The following is an 18,449-nucleotide window of genomic DNA, read 5'->3' on the forward strand; positions in this document are numbered from 1 at the left end:
ACGAAATGGTAGACCATGTAAAGCAACAGAGCAGAGGTGGCGAGTGCTGAGGTGCATAGGGTGTAAGTTGCCAACGGTCTGTTGACTCAGTAAATGCAGAGTTCCAAACTTCCTGTGGCATTAACCACAGCATGAAAACTGTGCACCAGGAGCTTCATGGAATGAGCTTCCATGGCCGAGCAGCTGCATGCAAGCCTCACATCACCAAGTGCAATGCCCAGCGTTAGATGGAGTGGTGTAAAGCACGCTGCCACTGGACTCTGTGGAGTGACAAATCACGCTTCTCTGTCTGGCAGTCTGATGGATGAGTCTGGGTTTGCCAGATGTCAGGAGAACCTTACCTACCTGAAAACATTTCAGACAAACTCTGTGTTCCAACTTTGTGGGAACAATTTGGGGAAGACCCTTCTCTGTTCCGGCAACACTGTGCCCCAGTGCACACGGTAAGGTCCATAAAAATATGCTGGATGACTTTGGTGTGGAAGAACTGGCCCACTTGGAGCCTTGACCTCAACCCTATTAAACACCTTTGGAATGAACTAGAATGAACTAGAATTTTTTCCCCCATCTCTAACCCCAACCAATTCCTCGTTCAGCGTCTAAACCTCTCGACTATCCTACTTCAAGCACTCTTAGTCGACATCTCAGCAGTGCATTTCAGACGATGCCGTTTTGCTGCACATTTGAATAAAATGTGACACCCTGAGGAATTTTGGGAATATGATGACATCCAAAATGGGCAAGCTGGGTACTACTGATAGTACCAAGTTAGACGTTTAACTAGGCCTAAGTCTAGATAATGGTTTCTGCTTTCACTTTTATGGCTGAAATGATGCACAGCAATAATAAGGGAATATTTAGTGCTTGGACCAAATTATTCCAAGAACATACAGGTTAAACAGGTGGTTCATAGCTAGCCTTTGACTAAGGAATTATGGGAAATGAATGAATGAAAGGAGAGATTCAAAGTAGGCTATAACCAAAACATTTATTGGATAAAAATGACTTTGAAAGACCTCTTCCATAATCTCACATTTGTTTATGATACAATATGTTTAACATCGCTTTTGTTTTATGTTGCCTAGTAATTCCAAAAATATTTTATCATATAAAATGTTCCATATTCAAAGTCTAATGCTTTTTAGTCTATTATTCAAAATTCTTTTATCCAAGTTAATATGTGCTGCACATTGAAAGAATACTTGCCTATTTTTCATATAAAGCACTTTGGTTGACTTTTTGGTGAGTGGTGTTTTCCATCTTGAGAACTCTTGTACTCTTGTAACTCTTGGCTATATTATATTTGAACACCAGGTGGCAGCAGATTTTTCTTCTCATGAGACTTTATGTTACCCCAATTGCTTTCTCTTTTAATTGGAGTCTTGTTATACTGTTCTGGGCTCCTTATCTTGATTTATGCTATTTCAACTGTTCTTAAATTTCTGTTTTCCGTGATATTAAAATCTAAATAAAAATTTCTATTATTTTTTTCCAAGTGCTTATCCAATACACTATTCTGAAGGAGCTTGTAACCTGTCCGAGGTCTGGCCTGGATGGGATGTGAATATATTTACACAATTACACACTCAGTGGACATATTATAGACAGATTTTTACCTGGTTCTTTTGTACTACGGGAGAAATCAAAGTGCCTGGAGGAAAGATTGGCGTTACATTGAGCAACTCCACAGACAGCAGGGGTATCATTCAAACCACCAGCCCACTGATTTACTGTTCTGTGTATTAACTTATTTTTATTAACATGACAAATGAGCATAATTTGACAGTTAATCAACCAGTTAAGACTTGCATATAGAACAGGAAACCTTCCATTTCTAGGGTAACAAGTGGTTAAAAAACCGCCGTAACTTGCGAGTCTACCACAGCAGCATGACATACTAGATTTTGATCAATATAAAAAGATATACAATGGAACAGATCGTTTCACTACAATCCCATTTCCAAAAAAGTTGGGATGCTGTGTAAAATGTAAATAAGAACAGAATGCAGTTATTTGGAAATCATATAAACACATATTTATATGAAAAGAGAACAAAGACAATATATTAGTTGTTGAAAATGAGAAAGTTCAAGCTGTTTTATGACAAAAATATGCTCAATTTGAATTTGATTCCTGCAACATGTTTCCGAAAAGTTGGGACATGGACGTGTTTACCACTGTGTTGCATCACCTCTTCTTTTAACGACACTTTAGGGAAAGTGATTAATTGTTACTGTTGACACGCCGCAATGAAATGTATCCTCTGCATTTAACCCATGTGTGATATATGTGACAGTGCTTTCTGTGGGTGACAGGTCTGGACTGCAGGCAGGCCAGTCTAGCACCTGGACTCTTCTACTGTGGAGCCATACTTTTTCAGGGAAGGCCTTTGTATATTTCACCAAGACAATGCTTAACCGCATTCTGCGTGTATTACAACAGTATAGCTCCGTAGTAGAAGAGTCCAGGTGCTAGACGGGCCTGCCCGCAGTCCAGACCTGTCGCCCATTGAAAACATTTGGCGCATCATGAAACAAAACATATGACAAAGCAGATCCTGAATTGTTGAGCAGTTGAAATCCTATATCAGCCAAGAATGGGGCAACATTTCACGTTCAAAACTCCAGAAACTGGTTTCCTCAGTTCCCAAATGTTTATCAAGTGTTGCTCAGTGTTGGCATCATTTTGAAACCTGCTGTTGTTCAAATTGAGCATATAATTGTCATAAAATTGTAACATTTCTCAGTTTCAACATCAGAAGTTGTCTTTGTTCTATTTTCAGTTAAATATGGGTTTATACAATTTGTAAATCATTGCAATCTGTTGAAAATGAGTTGAAAACACAGTGTCCCAACTTTTTATAAATGGGCTTATAAGTATGTAAAGGGTCAGTGTGTATGCAGGTTCTTGGGATAACCTTTAGGGATAACCTTTAGGTCAGCTGTCCAGACCCATGCCTGAAGAGACTTCAGCCAATCAGTCCTCTAATTAGTAATCTAATTAGAGAGTTGCAACAAAAACCCACATACACAACAAACCTTTCTGGATAAGATTGCCCACCCCAGAGGTAAGTAATAAGGAACTCAAAAAGATTTTAAAAATATACAGGTCGATGGTTGTATTTTTGTACATATTTGGTAAATAATAAATTCCCTTCAAACCCTATTTATATTGAGCGAAACTTTCAGCGCGTGGAAAACCCATAGCTCTGAGGTGATGTCATGGAGGCACATATAAAAAGGCATGAGAGAGGAAGTCTGAGCAGACGAGTGCGTGTGACCACGGAGATGGCACTCCAGCTGCATATCTGCGTTCTGCTGGGGCTTTATGTCGGTGAGTGTTATGCTTTGCTCTCTGTGACAGACCTTTCATCACGTTATTTAGTGGAACACTTGGCCTGATAGGCATCTGTCAAATTTTCAAGCTGATCTGTAGATGAATGATATTGTCTATCTGTTTGCTTCTAGCAATATAGAAATAGCGTTCTTTGGAAACTATTTAGAAGATATGTATTCCTTCGATATGTTCTATGATCTATATGTTCATAATTCTTATGGAAGCATGTTAGAGCATTAATGATTTATGCACAGAGGTTAAGACGTGTTTTGGTTGATGGACGACACAAATAATCATTTACGCTTTTCATTAAGTTGTCCTGCTTAGAGTTAAGAAATTTTAAACAATACCCTTCTGAGGAGATAGGAGTTCATATCAGATTGTTTTGGTAGAGTCACTCCAGCCATCTGTCATCCAGAATTAATGGATGTAATTGAGCATTAATGTAAATATGTTAATGTAATGTAATTAATGTAAACGATGTTATATCGGTAACTGCTCTTGGTGACGTAATGCCAGTATACTGCACCTGTAAGAGTATGTCAGATAGAAACACTCCGGGGTCACTTTGTTACGGACACCTAACTAAGATTTAGAACCCATTTTTTCCTTCAGAACAGGCGAGTTGCGCATTTGCAGAAGCCTTTCTGCACACCCTGTTGTACTGAGTTGTTATTTTTTCGCTGGTGAGGTTTCTGTTTGCTTTAACAAGTCTGGCTGATCTCCGCTGTTATTTTTTCATGGGGTTTTCATCGACAGACATGCTGTATGTTTTTTGTCCATCGCATCATTCTCTGTAACCCATAGATAATGTAGTGTATGAAAATCCCAGACAGGGGATCGGAGACCAAATCTAACCCCAATAGCCACAGCACATTGAAAATCAATTAGGTCAGTTGCTCAGGGGCACTGTAATGGTGGGGGGTATTTCCTAGGGGGGAACAAATCCAAGGGCCCCTATAAAATTTGGAACATAATTGGATTGGTCTGGATTTGGAGCCCAATGTGATGTGATTTCACAGGGCCCAAAATCTATAGCAGTGGCCCCAGCAGGTGTCATTGCCTTTCTAATCCTTAACAGGCTGCATGTGACCCTCTTGACCTGTCTGCTTGCTGTATGTGTTCACTGGCAGCCACATGATGCACTTTGTGTATCACTAAGCTGGTGGTAAAGTTGAGAATTTCAAGGATGTCAGATGTGCTTCTTCATAGTTTACAGCAGGGGTGGATTTTAAAATTTTTTTTTGCTAACATCCAACTGGGCTAGTTCAGAAAAAAAACTAGTCCAACATGCATTTTTTTTACTAGCTTGCAGGTTATGGTTCAGATTTTTGTACTCATCCTTTGTCTAAATTGCTCACCTCAGGTGAGTGAGCGAGCTTAATAGCCCTTGATTACAGCAGTATTTAAATAAAACCATGTTGCTCCAGGTGTCTAGTTCCATTATTGCAAGGCAATCGCAAGAGAAAATTATCAATATACTTTATTTCATACACAAATAACAATGACAATAACACAATAAATGTATATTCCTTACAGAAAAACAAGATATTTTTTTCGAAATGGCTAAAATTTCAAGCAATGACTTAAATATTAATCATATACAATCATATACAAATCCTCTTGAAAGAAACTGTACTTGCACTCCGTATATCAAACGCCCACATTTATTTTCGTCTGTAACGCATTCCGCTTATTAGTAATGCTGTGGTCTTTCTTGCCCCACACAAGGTGTGAGGAAAAAAAACGTATGACCTTTGCAATGAAAAATATTCCAGTGCCCACTTTTGAGAGGGCGTGAGGAACCCCCTCAAATCCATTGTTCGGACTGTCAACAAAGTTGCTTCTTACAGTAAATTTTATTTACGGTTCTACTTTTTAAACCATAGTCAGAGTTCACTTTCAAGCTTGTCATGTGATCATTGTGTTTCTTTACCACATCCTGCAACAGTATCATTGCCATAAAAAGAAGAAAACAGAAGTCTATCAGACCCCTCCCCCAACGACCACTCGCCCACCCCCCATCACCTACAAATATGTCTGTATATCGTCAGACCCCCCAAACCTGTGGTTTCCTATTAACCGACCTACAGGTTGCTTTACACTTTCCACTGCAGCCCCCATGTTGTCTGAGGTGAACTTTCTCACTCTTCTGACGGAGCTCTTTGAAAACTGGTGGGAATCTGATGGTCTGCTAGTGAATCATCACGCAATGTGGGCAGCCAGTGCTGAAAGGCTGAGCCTCCATCATTACGTCACATGCTGCGATGCTCACAGCTACTTTTCTACACGTGTTTTCATGCATCTTAGCTGATCTTATGTTTTCAACAAACTGAAGAAAATCTCCTTTGACAATTTATAATATTGCTTTTGGCATTTTTTTGTGAATTCTCAGTTTTCTTACCAGGTACAAACAACCATAGGTGCACCATATATGACTATTACAGCCATCTAAGTGTAGTAAATATGTTTTTAGCTGGAATAATTCTATTTATTTTTTTTCTATTTGATAATGAATTTTCTTACTCCTTTTCCTTCTTCAGGTGTTGTAGAATCTTCAATATATGAGAATGTGACAGTAGTAGCGGGAAGAACACTAACTCTAAGTTGCCCTTTTAACTTCACTACAAGCGATCACTTGGAGTGGAAAAATCCAAGTAACTTCCTGATTTTTTTCAATCAACAAAAAGGTGAGGCGATACAGGTGGTTTTATATATATATATATATATATATATATAATATATTGCATATGTGTTTGTTTAACTTTATTCATTGGACGGAGTTTAACTCAGTAGGATGGGGATTTGTGCCTGTCTTCAGAAGGTTGTTGGTTCAAATCTTATGGCAAGTGTAGCCATATCATTGTTTGGCCCTTGAGCACTGGATACCCGCACTGGACCCTGCACTTTGACTCCAAGCTTTCTTCATTTTTATGTCAGTTTCGACTAAATTAGCTGCAAAATAACTATACATGTAAATTTAAGTTGCAACCAACATTCAGAAGGTACTACTGACTTTATGGTTAATGGAATCATTTATAGATGGCATTTAGTGATGATGTTACCTGATATTGTTCACTCTGACAAATTATTTGTCCATTTTTTATGGTTTAAATGGTTTTGAACGGTGTTTTTAACTATGTGCAAATTTGTTTTATACTTTATACTCTGCAATTCATTTCAGTCCTAGGTGAATAGATGAATTATATGATGAACCTTTCTAAAAATCTGGATATTTGTCTTTACAAATGTATAAACTGATGTGCTTACACATTGCTTGAATGCACTATATACATATTGAAGAATAACTGTCAAGGAATCCTGTTTGTGTTTTATTTGCAGTTCTGAAAGGCAGCAGGTTCAGGCTTGTCTCCTTCTCTAATTCAGAATCCACCATTAGCCTGTCTAATGTCAAATTTAAAGATGGAGGTTACTACACATGTTTGGAATACTCCAATCCAGTCAAAACAAAACTGTTCAAAGTGACCGTTGTGGGTAAGTTTTGTTATTTTTGCTTGCAGCAAAATGAAAGAGAAATCTTTGCAGTGGAGAGATACTACAAATATCTATATAAATAATTACAAAGGTCAAGTCAAAATGGTGCCTGATGCAGAATTCTGTGCTTTTCAAGGTCGCCCAAAACTTGAGGTAGATGAACATGATGACAAGACTTTGATCAAATGTTCAGCGGAGGCAAATTTCTCACCTCCAAAAATGTACTGGCTGTTTGAAAGTGGATTAGAAATCGAAGGTGAGTGCTGACCCAACATTAATGTCACTGTGAATAACATAAATTAATGGAAATGATAGATTTTTTTCTCAGAATTAAAATACAGAAATGAGACACAAAAAAAAACAATAGCTTCCAAATGGATTATCTGAAGTGTTTTCTGAGTTCTCACTAAAAAGAAGAAATGAGAGTCTGTATATCCCCTACAAAAATAGAAAGCTGTTAAAGATCATTCTTCTAATTTGGTAGCTTGTTTGTTTAAATATGTAGCTGTAGACATATAGTTAAAGCATAAATGTTTTTTATATACCTGATATCTGATGCAATACACTGTTTCCTGTGTGTTATTTTTCATCTAGCTCAACCCCGGGTTCACTGTGATTCAATTAAATTCTCTTTAGAGGATATGTTACTAGTTCGATCCTACAAGAGAAGAACAATCGTGAAATGTGTCGTTCGCCATGCAGCCCTGTACGACTCATACCTGATTAATTTTGTTGCCATTGGCAAGAACCGTAAGTATACATATGATATTTTCTATTAATGATTATGTTGCTAATGGAAGTTATGTAATGATATATTAAAATCATGGGCGTCGTTGGGTCCGATCACTCGTTTTAAGCCGAGCCCCAAGTATTTTAGTCCCAAGTAAACTTGACTTAGCCCCTAATATTTTCAATAGCTAGGAATGCCCCTGATTGAAATCAAATGCTGCTCAGTACTGGTCTCAGAATCCAGAAGCATTTAGAGGTTACATCTGACAAACAGGAACTGATGTCACTTGCACTTCTGAAATATCTTACATGAGGCAATGACAAGTTATGGCTGGGTGAATATCGGTAGACCCTGTGGCTGTCTGGAACCAGACTTTGATAGCCATTGTTATTTATAAAGAATTTATATATAACAATTTTATATTTTTTTGAAAATCTCACTTTTTTGGCCAGAGCTTCCAGTGATACCTACATGTGAAATATCATCCCTTGTTTTTAAGGTTCTCTTTCTCGGTCTCGTAAATATATTTTCATTTCAATTCAAGTTAGTTCAAAAGTCCTTATTTGAAGAGTTAGATATGGTTTATCGTGCCCATGTGGTTTTAGGTCAAACAGGTCATTTCTATACCAATTATTAAGCATACATAATTTTGTTCATAATTAGAACACATTAAATATATCTTTATATAAAGTGAAAGATTTTTTAGAGTGAAAATGGAAAATCAGATGAAGCAATCTGACAAATTTGGTAATGATGAGAAGTAGAAGTTAGGACGCCCACATACCTAACTGTAAATGCAGAGATACCCTGTTACCCAGTGGTCATTTAATAAAATAGGAAGTGAAAGGCATACAGCCATGCTGTTGTCATGAGCAGGGAAACCACCCACACTGGGTTTCTTGGGTATTTTCCCCATTAGAACTAAATCGATGTGATTATCAGAAACTGTGGATCAGTTTTAGATCTACTGGGCAGCAGATGCATGTTTGACAATTTTATTACAGTTGAGTTTTGTGTAAATTTTTTGTTAAACTTGTTAAATAAAATATACTGTTTCTTGCAGCTACTGAAGAACCACAACTGATATCAACACCTGCATATGTACCAAGCACTGGAACTTCAAAAGAGCAGCTTACAGAATCCGTGCCTGGCACACAGTTCATCACTAACAGTGAGTGCATTTCTGTGACTTGTGGAACATACTGTGAGCGTGAAAATACTATGTAGTACTTAGAAGAAATGGGGGACCACAACTTACATTTTCAGGCCACCACACCCCAGCTCAGTTTCCTGCAAGAGTATCTGAAAGGTGTATTCATAGTTTGACACTGTGGTTATGCTGCATTTTTATTACTCGTTGTCATGGCAATGTAACCCTGAAAAGTTTATCACTTTTGAAATTGTAACTAGTCCACTTAATTTTGGGGTTCTGAAAGCATATCTTTTCATACATTTTTGAGGAATTCCAGGATGAGATTTGCACATATTTACAGTGTCTAGTCCAGAATTGCGGAAAGAATAATCTTTCTTTACAAATGTTTAGAGCAGAGGTGGCCAATCTTATCTGCAAAGGGCCAGTGTGTATGGAGGTTTTCACTGCAACTCCCTAATTAGAGGACTGATTGGCTGAAGAGTCCTCACACCTGCGTTTGAACAGCTGACCCAAAGGTTACCCCAAAAACCTGCATACACACCGGCCCTTTGTGGATAAGATTGGCTACCCCAGGTTTAGAGTGTCGGCCATGGTAAGTGCCGGCTGATCTTACTTAATGCCCAAGTTTGCCACCTAGTGGTGATAGTTATTTCTACACCGTAGAAGAGGTGCTTCATAATAATCCACAACCATTGCATAACATGCAATCGTAAACAATCACTGAACTAAGGTGACAAATTGTCAGATTCACTGTTTTCTTTAGATTTGTAGTCTCTATACTGACTATTCCTGGATGGGAAATTCACCGTTTTTTTCTTAATCCCCTATAGATGAGACAGCTGTCTTGGTGACAACAGAATCATCATTAGCAAATATTACTACCGACAACACCATCACAACTGAAGGTAAGGGTATATCACGTTATTCTTACGTGGCGTTCTCTATTGGAAAAAAGAAAGAAAAAAAAAACGCAAACCATTTTATCACCGACTTCATAAAAAAACATTACTTTCATTATAGTGGATTAAGACAATACAAATTTAATCCAACAACAATAAAAAAGCAACTATGTATATATTTTTACTGACATGAAAAAGGTTTGTTAGCGTGCAGTCACTGTTTAGTCCTCATATCTTGAATTAAGTTATGGACATCTCTGGGTATACCGCACACCTACACTGTTAGTCAGGTAAGATTTACAGGGCAGATTCATTTCATGCACTTGTCTATGAAATGCATCCCACGTTTAAGTTTCATTGACAAATGGTGGATTACTAAAAGGAAAACACTCAAGTGCGACAGTGTTCAACAACTCGGAACAAGGACTGTTTACCATGGCATGCATCAATTAGTTGATACATTACCTTGCTCATTTGCACAGAACGTTGCACCTGAATTATAGTCAGTACTGAAGCAGGGTAATAATGCATGAACCTTAAGCTGTCCTATTGCATAATTAAGTCATATCATTAGCGTCATTTCCAGCTTCTACAGCTTTTGTTTACTAAACAAAAACTTACCTAGAGTACCTTGTTTGACCAGTTTACCTTGTTTACGATACTGCCTTTTCAGTTCAAAGTTTATCATTATTTAAATTGCAGTGTATACATATATTTATTACCATCATAATTAAGTTGTGAGGTCATTGCGGGGTGTGCTTTTAATTGGGAGTAGAAGCATGTTTGCAAAAGGAAAAACTGGTCTTCTGTCATTGCTAGAGAGCCTGAATGGGAAGGAAGCACGAAGGAGGGAGAAACGTTCCCCTTTGCTCATCTTCCTTGTGACCTGCCTCATCGTGGCTCTTATGGTGGTGATGATCTTCTTTGGAATTAAGCTGCGGAAACAATGTGTCCTCTGGAAAAAAGGTACACCCCAGTCCTGCGTTTCTCTCCAATTTGGAAAATAAGCTCTCTGTCATGATGTTAACAAGCTATCCTAACTATTATTGCAGAAAACGAAGACACCGATCAGTCACTTGAGAGTAGTAAATCAAAATCAAGCCATGAAGAAAGGCAGTCCCAAGAAAAGAAAGGACATGGTATTTTCCCCTTTTCTTAACAAACGGCACATTATGCCTCCACTTAAATAATAGCTACGTTCAAATGAATATAAACGAGGTCTCCATTGTTCTTCGTCTCTTCTCAGCACTGCATAACACGTACACAAAATACGTTGGAGAAACTGCAGTAGAAGAATCGAGCAGTAGAACTGCAGCAGAAGAATCAAGCAGTAGAGCTGCAGCAGAAGAATCGAAACAGCAGCAGCAGAATCGAGAAAAAGAAGCCATGGAAGAATCGCTACAAGTTCCTAATGGCCACACATCTGAAATTCAGGTCACCGTGGAAACACACGAACCAGAAGCAATCTCTCCGATAAAGGAAACAGAAATATAAGCATCAGAAATGTGAACAGGTTTAGCTGTTTTTATGGCGTTCACATCAGCTGTGAGGAAACTTTGCACATGAAGATTATGAATGCCATGCATTCGAATATTTACTTCAGCCGTAGATAAGCAGCTATGGTAGATATGTTCTTGAAACGAATGGCAATATATTTATCTTACCGATTGTATTTTAATTGTAAATATTTTTTTACATCTAATTTAAATGTTACATTGTTACCCTTTTTATTGTTTTAATTAAAAGCAAGAATTGTGTTTTGACGACTGGTTAATTTGTGTGCAACGACAACAACGCACGTTTTACACGTATAAATACTTGAAAAGGATTTAGTATTCACACATAAAGTTGTTTCACTTGGCTCCGCTACAAAGGCGGTACGGCATGTCACAAAAGCAGGAAGTAAGCTACGTTTTTCTAACCAAGCCTCGCAGTTTCTAGATGAATATAAATAGGTTATTCAGTCTTTTTCCTCCTGCGAAAACATTGACATGCAAGACAATTGACTAAAAGCGTAAATAATAACGTGTTGATACTCCTGAGCGCATATCAGTGAATGATTAATAAAATAGCTGAGCATTAAGTAGCATGAGTCCCGGTTTTGTTACGAGCCTTGTCTAGCATAACCAAGATACATCCATGGACGTAACCATGACAGCTTATGTAAATTAAGGATACAAAGCAATATTGGACTTTTTCTGCATATATCACCCACACTTTCAGATTTACACATAGATTAAATATTACATTATACGTCTTAACTACTGGTAATAGTTACTCACATAAGAAACCGGCCGGTAGTACCAGACAGTGTCATGTTTAATGGAACGATAGCGGATTGCTATTAGCTATTGTTGCCTGTCAGTCAAGCCTCTTGCATATGATTGGTCCGACTGCCGGCTAGTAATTATATGCGTTCCAGAATATTCTTAGTCCTTTCCTTTATAAGTGTCGGTGTACTGCTTTATACCGAACGTCACTTACGAGCAGGGTTGAGAGGACCATAGCGATCGTCTTCAGGTAGTAGCCTACGATCTTATGTCGCCGAAGTAACATTATAAAATAATTTTGTAATGTATAACCGTTAAAATGTATGCCAGTATCTATTAATATTATGTTTGTGTATATAAATATTATAATGGTAAGCACATTTGTTATTCACTAACTACGGACAGTACCTAAGTATCTTGGTTTTGTATTAACATATCACGTAGTATGACAAGTAAAAGTAATTGTGCCGTGCAGTGCTATATAGCTTTTTTATGCTGTGAAAAATATCAAAGGACTATCCATACTTCTTAAACCGTTGGATAACGTGGGACGGTATTCCGCTGGTTTTCGGTGGCTATTTTAGGTGGTCTACAAGGTGGCTGGTGATTTAATCGGTTTCAGATAATATTCCGATATCCAGTAGGCCCTTTTTATGTTGAGTTGGGGGGGAAATGAGCAGCGGTTCCATTTGAGTAATCTAGTACTAAATACTACAGATTTTACCACTAATATTACTACAGTATTAGTAGCGGATCGCATGGCGTTCTGGCTCCTTTTTTTCTTACCGGTGGGAAGTTTCTGGAGGGTTACGTAACTGCGGCGCGTTAATAGTGGAGCTGTAGAATGTTCTGGAAATCCACGGCCGCCCCCGGGTTCCAGCTAACGCCCATTTTGACGCCCTCCTTATGAGATTGTCTCGGTGTGTACAATGCACCTATACGGGATGTGCATTTGGCTGAACCGGTAGTGTGTAGACGGACCTAAAGCTGCCATTTTTTTGCGCCTTGGACCAATGGACTGGAATTGGGGAAGAGTGGGAAGAAAGCCGGTTTAATTACCGACGATGAATCTTGCGCAGCTGGTCAGGTCTGGAAGTCAGGCAGCGCGGAGGAGGGCTTATTAATGTGTAGGCAGGGCAGCTGTGGGCGCGCAGCTGAAACGTTTCTTTTTACAGTGGATTCGGTTTGCAGGGGCAGGAAAAACTCTTCCTAAATTGTCGATCTCACACCGTTAAAAAGTATTCAAACACATTTGGTGTAGCCTGACCGTTCTCTTTCTTTTTAGGCAAAATGTCGAAGGGACTGGCTGTTGGTATTGATTTGGGAACAACCTACTCCTGTGTCGGTGTGTTCCAGCATGGCAAGGTTGAAATTATTGCCAATGACCAGGGCAACAGGACCACACCTAGCTATGTTGCATTCACCGACACAGAAAGGTTGATTGGGGATGCAGCGAAAAACCAAGTTGCCATGAATCCCACTAATACTGTGTTTGGTGAGTATGTTTGAAAGTGTGATTGCCATGCCAGATAATCTGACTGAAATCTTACCAATAATTTATGTAATACTATGTTATTTATGTTTCAGATGCCAAGAGGCTGATCGGACGCAGATTTGATGACCCTGTTGTACATTCTGACATGAAGCACTGGCCGTTCACGGTTATTAATGACTCTTCCCGTCCCAAAGTACAAGTTGAATACAAGGGTGAAACAAAATCGTTTTACCCTGAGGAGATTTCCTCTATGGTGTTAACAAAAATGAAGGAGATTGCTGAGGCTTACCTGGGAAAAGTGAGTTTGATAGCTGTTTTATTTGTTGAATTCAACTTTGAGCAAAATGTTCCCTTGTGTATTTCTCGTGAGTGAGGAAATCTAAAAGGTTAATATTTACTTGCTGTCCCATTTTGGTGTGTATTTGCAACTAATGTCATTGTGCCTTCTGCAGCCTGTTAGCAATGCCGTTATTACGGTGCCTGCCTATTTCAATGACTCCCAGCGTCAGGCTACAAAAGATGCCGGAACAATTTCTGGTCTGAATGTTCTGCGAATCATCAATGAGCCAACAGCTGCTGCTATTGCTTATGGTCTGGACAAGAAAGTAAGTTAAAGGGGAAACTGCTGACATTTTGTGGTTTTAACTCACACTGCTGAGTAATGATTTCACATGTTGAGTGGAGCATGAGTGTCTGGCAGTCCTGTATGGGCCTGAAATTAAAACCTGTACCTCAGACACTGGGACTGAATCTGACCTGAAATTGTGGAGAAATTAGTCATGTGCATCATGCACAGACATCTGATATTTTCCTGTATTTCTTAGTGATGGGGGGGGGGGGTGTAGAAAGCACAAGTAATAAACATTATATATATGTGTTTATAATATGGGGAAGGAAAAAGAATTGACCCATACCAAGCCCAAAACCTGTTACTTTTTCCAGGTTTGTTAGGGTCAGGTCGCAGGCCTCTAATTCCAAATGACTCTTGGACCTTAAAGCCCTATTCAGATGGGATTCACTTTACCTAGAGGGACTTGTGTATTTTGATGTGGAATTGTTAACTTCGAATATTTCTGGTCTAGCTGTCATTAAATTTGATTAATTTTGAGGTCTTGTTTGTAGTCTGAGCACAATCCTTATTGGCACTAATCCATAAATCATTAAAGGAGAATGGAGATGAGAGAGGCTAGGTAAGGTGCATGTTAAGCATAAAACTGCTGCAACTTGTCCAGACTTTGGTGAGAATCCCCATCTTGCCTGTACTTCTGTCCAAAAGCTGCAGTGCATTGTGTAATGATCTGGAGATTTAAATGCACGTCTGCTCTTCTAGGTTGGCTCTGAAAGAAATGTGCTGATCTTCGATCTTGGGGGTGGCACTTTCGATGTATCCATCTTGACTATCGAGGATGGAATCTTTGAGGTGAAGTCCACTGCCGGAGACACCCACTTGGGTGGTGAAGACTTTGACAACCGCATGGTGAACCACTTCATCGCCGAGTTCAAGCGCAAGTACAAGAAAGACATCAGTGACAACAAGAGAGCTGTTCGCCGTCTCCGCACTGCCTGTGAAAGGGCAAAGCGCACCCTCTCCTCCAGCACTCAGGCCAGTATTGAGATCGACTCCCTGTACGAGGGCATCGATTTCTACACCTCCATTACCAGAGCTCGCTTTGAAGAGCTGAATGCCGACCTGTTCCGTGGCACCCTGGACCCAGTGGAGAAGTCTCTCCGTGATGCCAAGATGGACAAGGCCCAGATCCACGACATTGTCCTGGTTGGAGGTTCTACTCGTATCCCGAAGATCCAGAAGCTGCTGCAAGACTACTTCAATGGAAAAGAACTGAACAAGAGCATCAACCCCGATGAGGCGGTTGCCTATGGTGCAGGTAATGACCTTTCAGTATCTGAATTTTAAGGAAATCGCTGTGATGAAGCAGATTCCTAAAGTCATTCGTAGTTTCCACCAGAGGTTGAAGAACCAAAGATGGCACAAAATCTTCCTTGGATGTCTGAGCGAAATGCTTTTTGCTTGTTTTGGATTTTGCTCTTCTGGCAAATGTCTGAATCCTATTTTCTGTCTCCACAGCTGTCCAGGCTGCTATCCTGTCTGGTGACAAGTCCGAGAACGTTCAGGATCTGTTGCTGCTAGATGTCACCCCACTGTCCCTGGGAATTGAGACTGCAGGTGGTGTCATGACTGTTCTGATCAAGCGCAACACCACCATTCCAACCAAGCAAACTCAGACGTTCACTACATACTCTGACAACCAGCCTGGAGTGCTTATCCAGGTATGTCATGCGGTGGGTCTTTGGGGTCACTGGATTTCCGCTTTGCTCGCTGTGATGAAGCAGATTCCTAAAGTCATTCGTAGTTTCCACCAGAGGTTGAAGAACCAAAGATGGCACAAAACCTTCCTTGGATGTCTGAGCGAGTGCTTGCAATATTATACTTGAATCCATTTCTACTGGAACCAGTGGTGCACTGGCTGACAAACCGGCTCATCCTCCACAGGTCTATGAAGGTGAGCGAGCCATGACCAAGGACAACAACTTGTTGGGCAAGTTTGAGCTGACTGGAATCCCTCCTGCCCCACGTGGAGTTCCCCAGATTGAAGTCACCTTTGACATTGATGCTAATGGTATCATGAATGTCTCTGCTGTTGATAAGAGCACTGGAAAGGAGAACAAGATCACCATCACTAATGATAAAGGTAGGGTTTGAAGGTATAGTGTAGCTAAACTTGTTCTCAAATTTTGGTAATCAACTGACAATGTCACTCTTACTAGGTCGTCTTAGCAAGGAAGACATTGAGCGCATGGTCCAGGAAGCTGAGAGGTACAAGGCAGAGGATGATGTCCAGCGTGACAAGGTGTCCGCTAAGAATGCCCTTGAGTCTTATGCCTTCAATATGAAGTCTACAGTAGAGGATGAGAAACTGAAGGGTAAAATCAGTGATGAGGATAAACAGAAACTCCTGGACAAGTGCACTGAAGTCATTAACTGGCTTGACAAAAACCAGGTGGGTGCTTGTTTGTTCTTGATGTTTTGCAGAACTGAGAATGATTTGCCTTCAAGCTGAATGTTCAACTTAACCAATTCTCCCTGCAGACTGCTGAGAAAGATGAATATGAGCATCACCAGAAAGAGCTGGAGAAGGTGTGCAATCCCATTATCACCAAGCTGTACCAGAGTGCTGGAGGCATGCCAGGGGGAATGCCTGATGGCATGCCAGGGGGCTTCCCAGGAGCGGGCGGTGCTCCTGGAGGTGGATCTTCTGGACCAACCATTGAGGAAGTTGATTAAACATTCAGTGTCAAATTTTTTTTTTAAAAACATTTTTGCTACCTCTGTTTGTGGTAGCTTTTCCATTTTGGCATAGGTTGACAGCACTTATTTTGAAGTATTGTCAAATTGTTTCATGTTAAGGTGGTTAATGTTTTACAAATGACTGGTATAGCAGGAGGGGAGGGAGGGTGAACAGGGAACAATAGCTTTTCTTAACTTTCTGTGGTCAGTTTGCAATGGTTGTAAGGGGTCCTTTTTTCCCTCCATGCCAAATGGTCGTCCTTGACAAATGTCTGGCTTTCAGTCGTGTCACAATGCCAGAAAGTTGCCTGTTTCCAAAATAAATTGTTCATGTTGAATGGCTGTCATTGTCTTGCTATTCATTGGAAATAAGTGCACTTTAACCATTTTCAGAAGTTCAGCAGATGAAGAATAAACAAGTAGTCTAATAAATACACAACACTTACTGCTAATGTAATGTAAATATTCCCTTATCACTATGAAATTTCTTTCAACTGCAGGTCCTAGACTACATAAGGGTCTAATTCTGAGTGCAAGCTAATGCTGTATTGTAGAATTTCACAAGTTGTAGCAAATACTTGTCAGGGAACTCTGATAACTTCTATTTAAGGATGACTTTGTAATGTTGACTTTTTTTTTTTTTTCTGAATTCTATAGCCTACAGCTGCGTAAAAGGGTGTGTGTTAAGTACTGGGCACCCTGGATATCGAGAGGAGTACCTGCAACTGAGGAGGTCTCTGAGGGCAGATAATGAGACCTTTGTTAGACAAATCTGTGAGCAGGTGATGCACCATCTGTTTAGTGACCCACATCCTGCTTACAGAGGAATCCAAGCATTATTTACATCTTAATCTGTTACATTTACAGCATTTGGCAGATGCCCTTAGCCAGAGCGACTTGCATAAGTGCTTTAAGACTCTGCAATGAATTTTCTGATACTAGCTCAATAAAGACCCAGGCTATGAATACCATCTATCTAAATACTCAGTTGGGAAAGTACAATTTTTTTTATTTAAATAAGGAAAAGTGCTCAGGGTAAGATTCTAGAAATACTACTTCAGATATTTCTGGAAAAAGGAATGTTTTAAGCTGTTTGGACATCTAGGGGGAATTCATTCCACCAACTAGGTGCCAGGACAGAAAAGAGCTGAGATGTGTGTCTTCCTTGTGCCTTGAGGGGTGGTGGGACCAGTCGAGCAGTGCTGGAGGATCGGCGAGATTGTGGTGCAGTGCGGGGTGTGATGAGGTCTTTTAGGTAGGATGGTGCCAGACCATTTTTGGCTTTGTATGCGAGCATCAGTGTTTTGAATATGATGCAGGCAGCTACAGGAAGCTAGTGGAGAGAGCGCAGCAAAGGAGTGGTGTGGGAAAACTTGAGAAGGTTGAAAAGTCGAGCAGCTGCATTCTGAATCAGTTGGAGGGGACAAATGAACAAATCTGTTCCTCAGAGATGTTCCGTTGGAGCAGGTGACGGAACGAACCTTACAGATGCTGGGCCAGCTACTTTGAGCAGTTTGATGCTGGGGACATTGGACATCTCTGGGTCTGGTAGGGAAGGCCGCAGGTAGCCTGGTATGGCTGTGAGACATGGACACTATCCAGTGAGCTGAGACGAAGACTGGACTCCTTTGGTACTGTGCCTCTTCAGAGAGTCCTTGGGTACCGCTGGTTTGACTTTGTGTCCAATGAGCGATTGCTAGAGGAGTCCCGAATGAGGCACATTACCTGCATTGTGAGGGAGTGTCAGTTATGGCACTACAGCCA

The 18,449-nt window shown here is 40.1% G+C and overlaps 2 protein-coding genes and 2 non-coding genes across 4 annotated transcripts; all 4 read left to right on the plus strand.

Annotated features, from left to right (window-relative positions):
- Window positions 1-3,224: 3,224 nt before the first annotated feature.
- On the plus strand, window positions 3,225-11,370 carry LOC125744529 (cytotoxic and regulatory T-cell molecule). Its single transcript, XM_049016433.1, has 10 exons — window positions 3,225-3,333; window positions 5,880-6,026; window positions 6,679-6,831; window positions 6,968-7,087; window positions 7,426-7,581; window positions 8,625-8,732; window positions 9,545-9,619; window positions 10,433-10,579; window positions 10,666-10,752; window positions 10,860-11,370. Exons 1-10 carry the CDS (start codon window positions 3,288-3,290, stop codon window positions 11,105-11,107), a joined length of 1,287 nt encoding a protein of 428 aa, XP_048872390.1. The 5' UTR covers window positions 3,225-3,287; the 3' UTR covers window positions 11,108-11,370.
- Window positions 11,371-12,054: 684 nt separating this feature from the next.
- On the plus strand, window positions 12,055-17,027 carry LOC125744528 (heat shock cognate 71 kDa protein). The gene is made up of 9 exons (XM_049016432.1): window positions 12,055-12,133; window positions 13,169-13,378; window positions 13,471-13,676; window positions 13,831-13,983; window positions 14,709-15,264; window positions 15,465-15,667; window positions 15,891-16,089; window positions 16,166-16,398; window positions 16,488-17,027. Exons 2-9 carry the CDS (start codon window positions 13,174-13,176, stop codon window positions 16,680-16,682), a joined length of 1,950 nt encoding a protein of 649 aa, XP_048872389.1. The 5' UTR covers window positions 12,055-12,133; window positions 13,169-13,173; the 3' UTR covers window positions 16,683-17,027.
- LOC125745570 (small nucleolar RNA SNORD14) lies at window positions 15,299-15,395 on the plus strand. Its single transcript, XR_007398707.1, has one exon. It is a non-coding gene; the product is annotated as a small nucleolar RNA SNORD14 (small nucleolar RNA).
- On the plus strand, window positions 15,714-15,810 carry LOC125745567 (small nucleolar RNA SNORD14). Its single transcript, XR_007398704.1, has one exon. It is a non-coding gene; the product is annotated as a small nucleolar RNA SNORD14 (small nucleolar RNA).
- Window positions 17,028-18,449: the final 1,422 nt, after the last annotated feature.

Source organism: Brienomyrus brachyistius, chromosome 6 (assembly GCF_023856365.1).
Source record: "Brienomyrus brachyistius isolate T26 chromosome 6, BBRACH_0.4, whole genome shotgun sequence".
In the NCBI taxonomy this organism is placed as follows: domain Eukaryota; kingdom Metazoa; phylum Chordata; class Actinopteri; order Osteoglossiformes; family Mormyridae; genus Brienomyrus; species Brienomyrus brachyistius.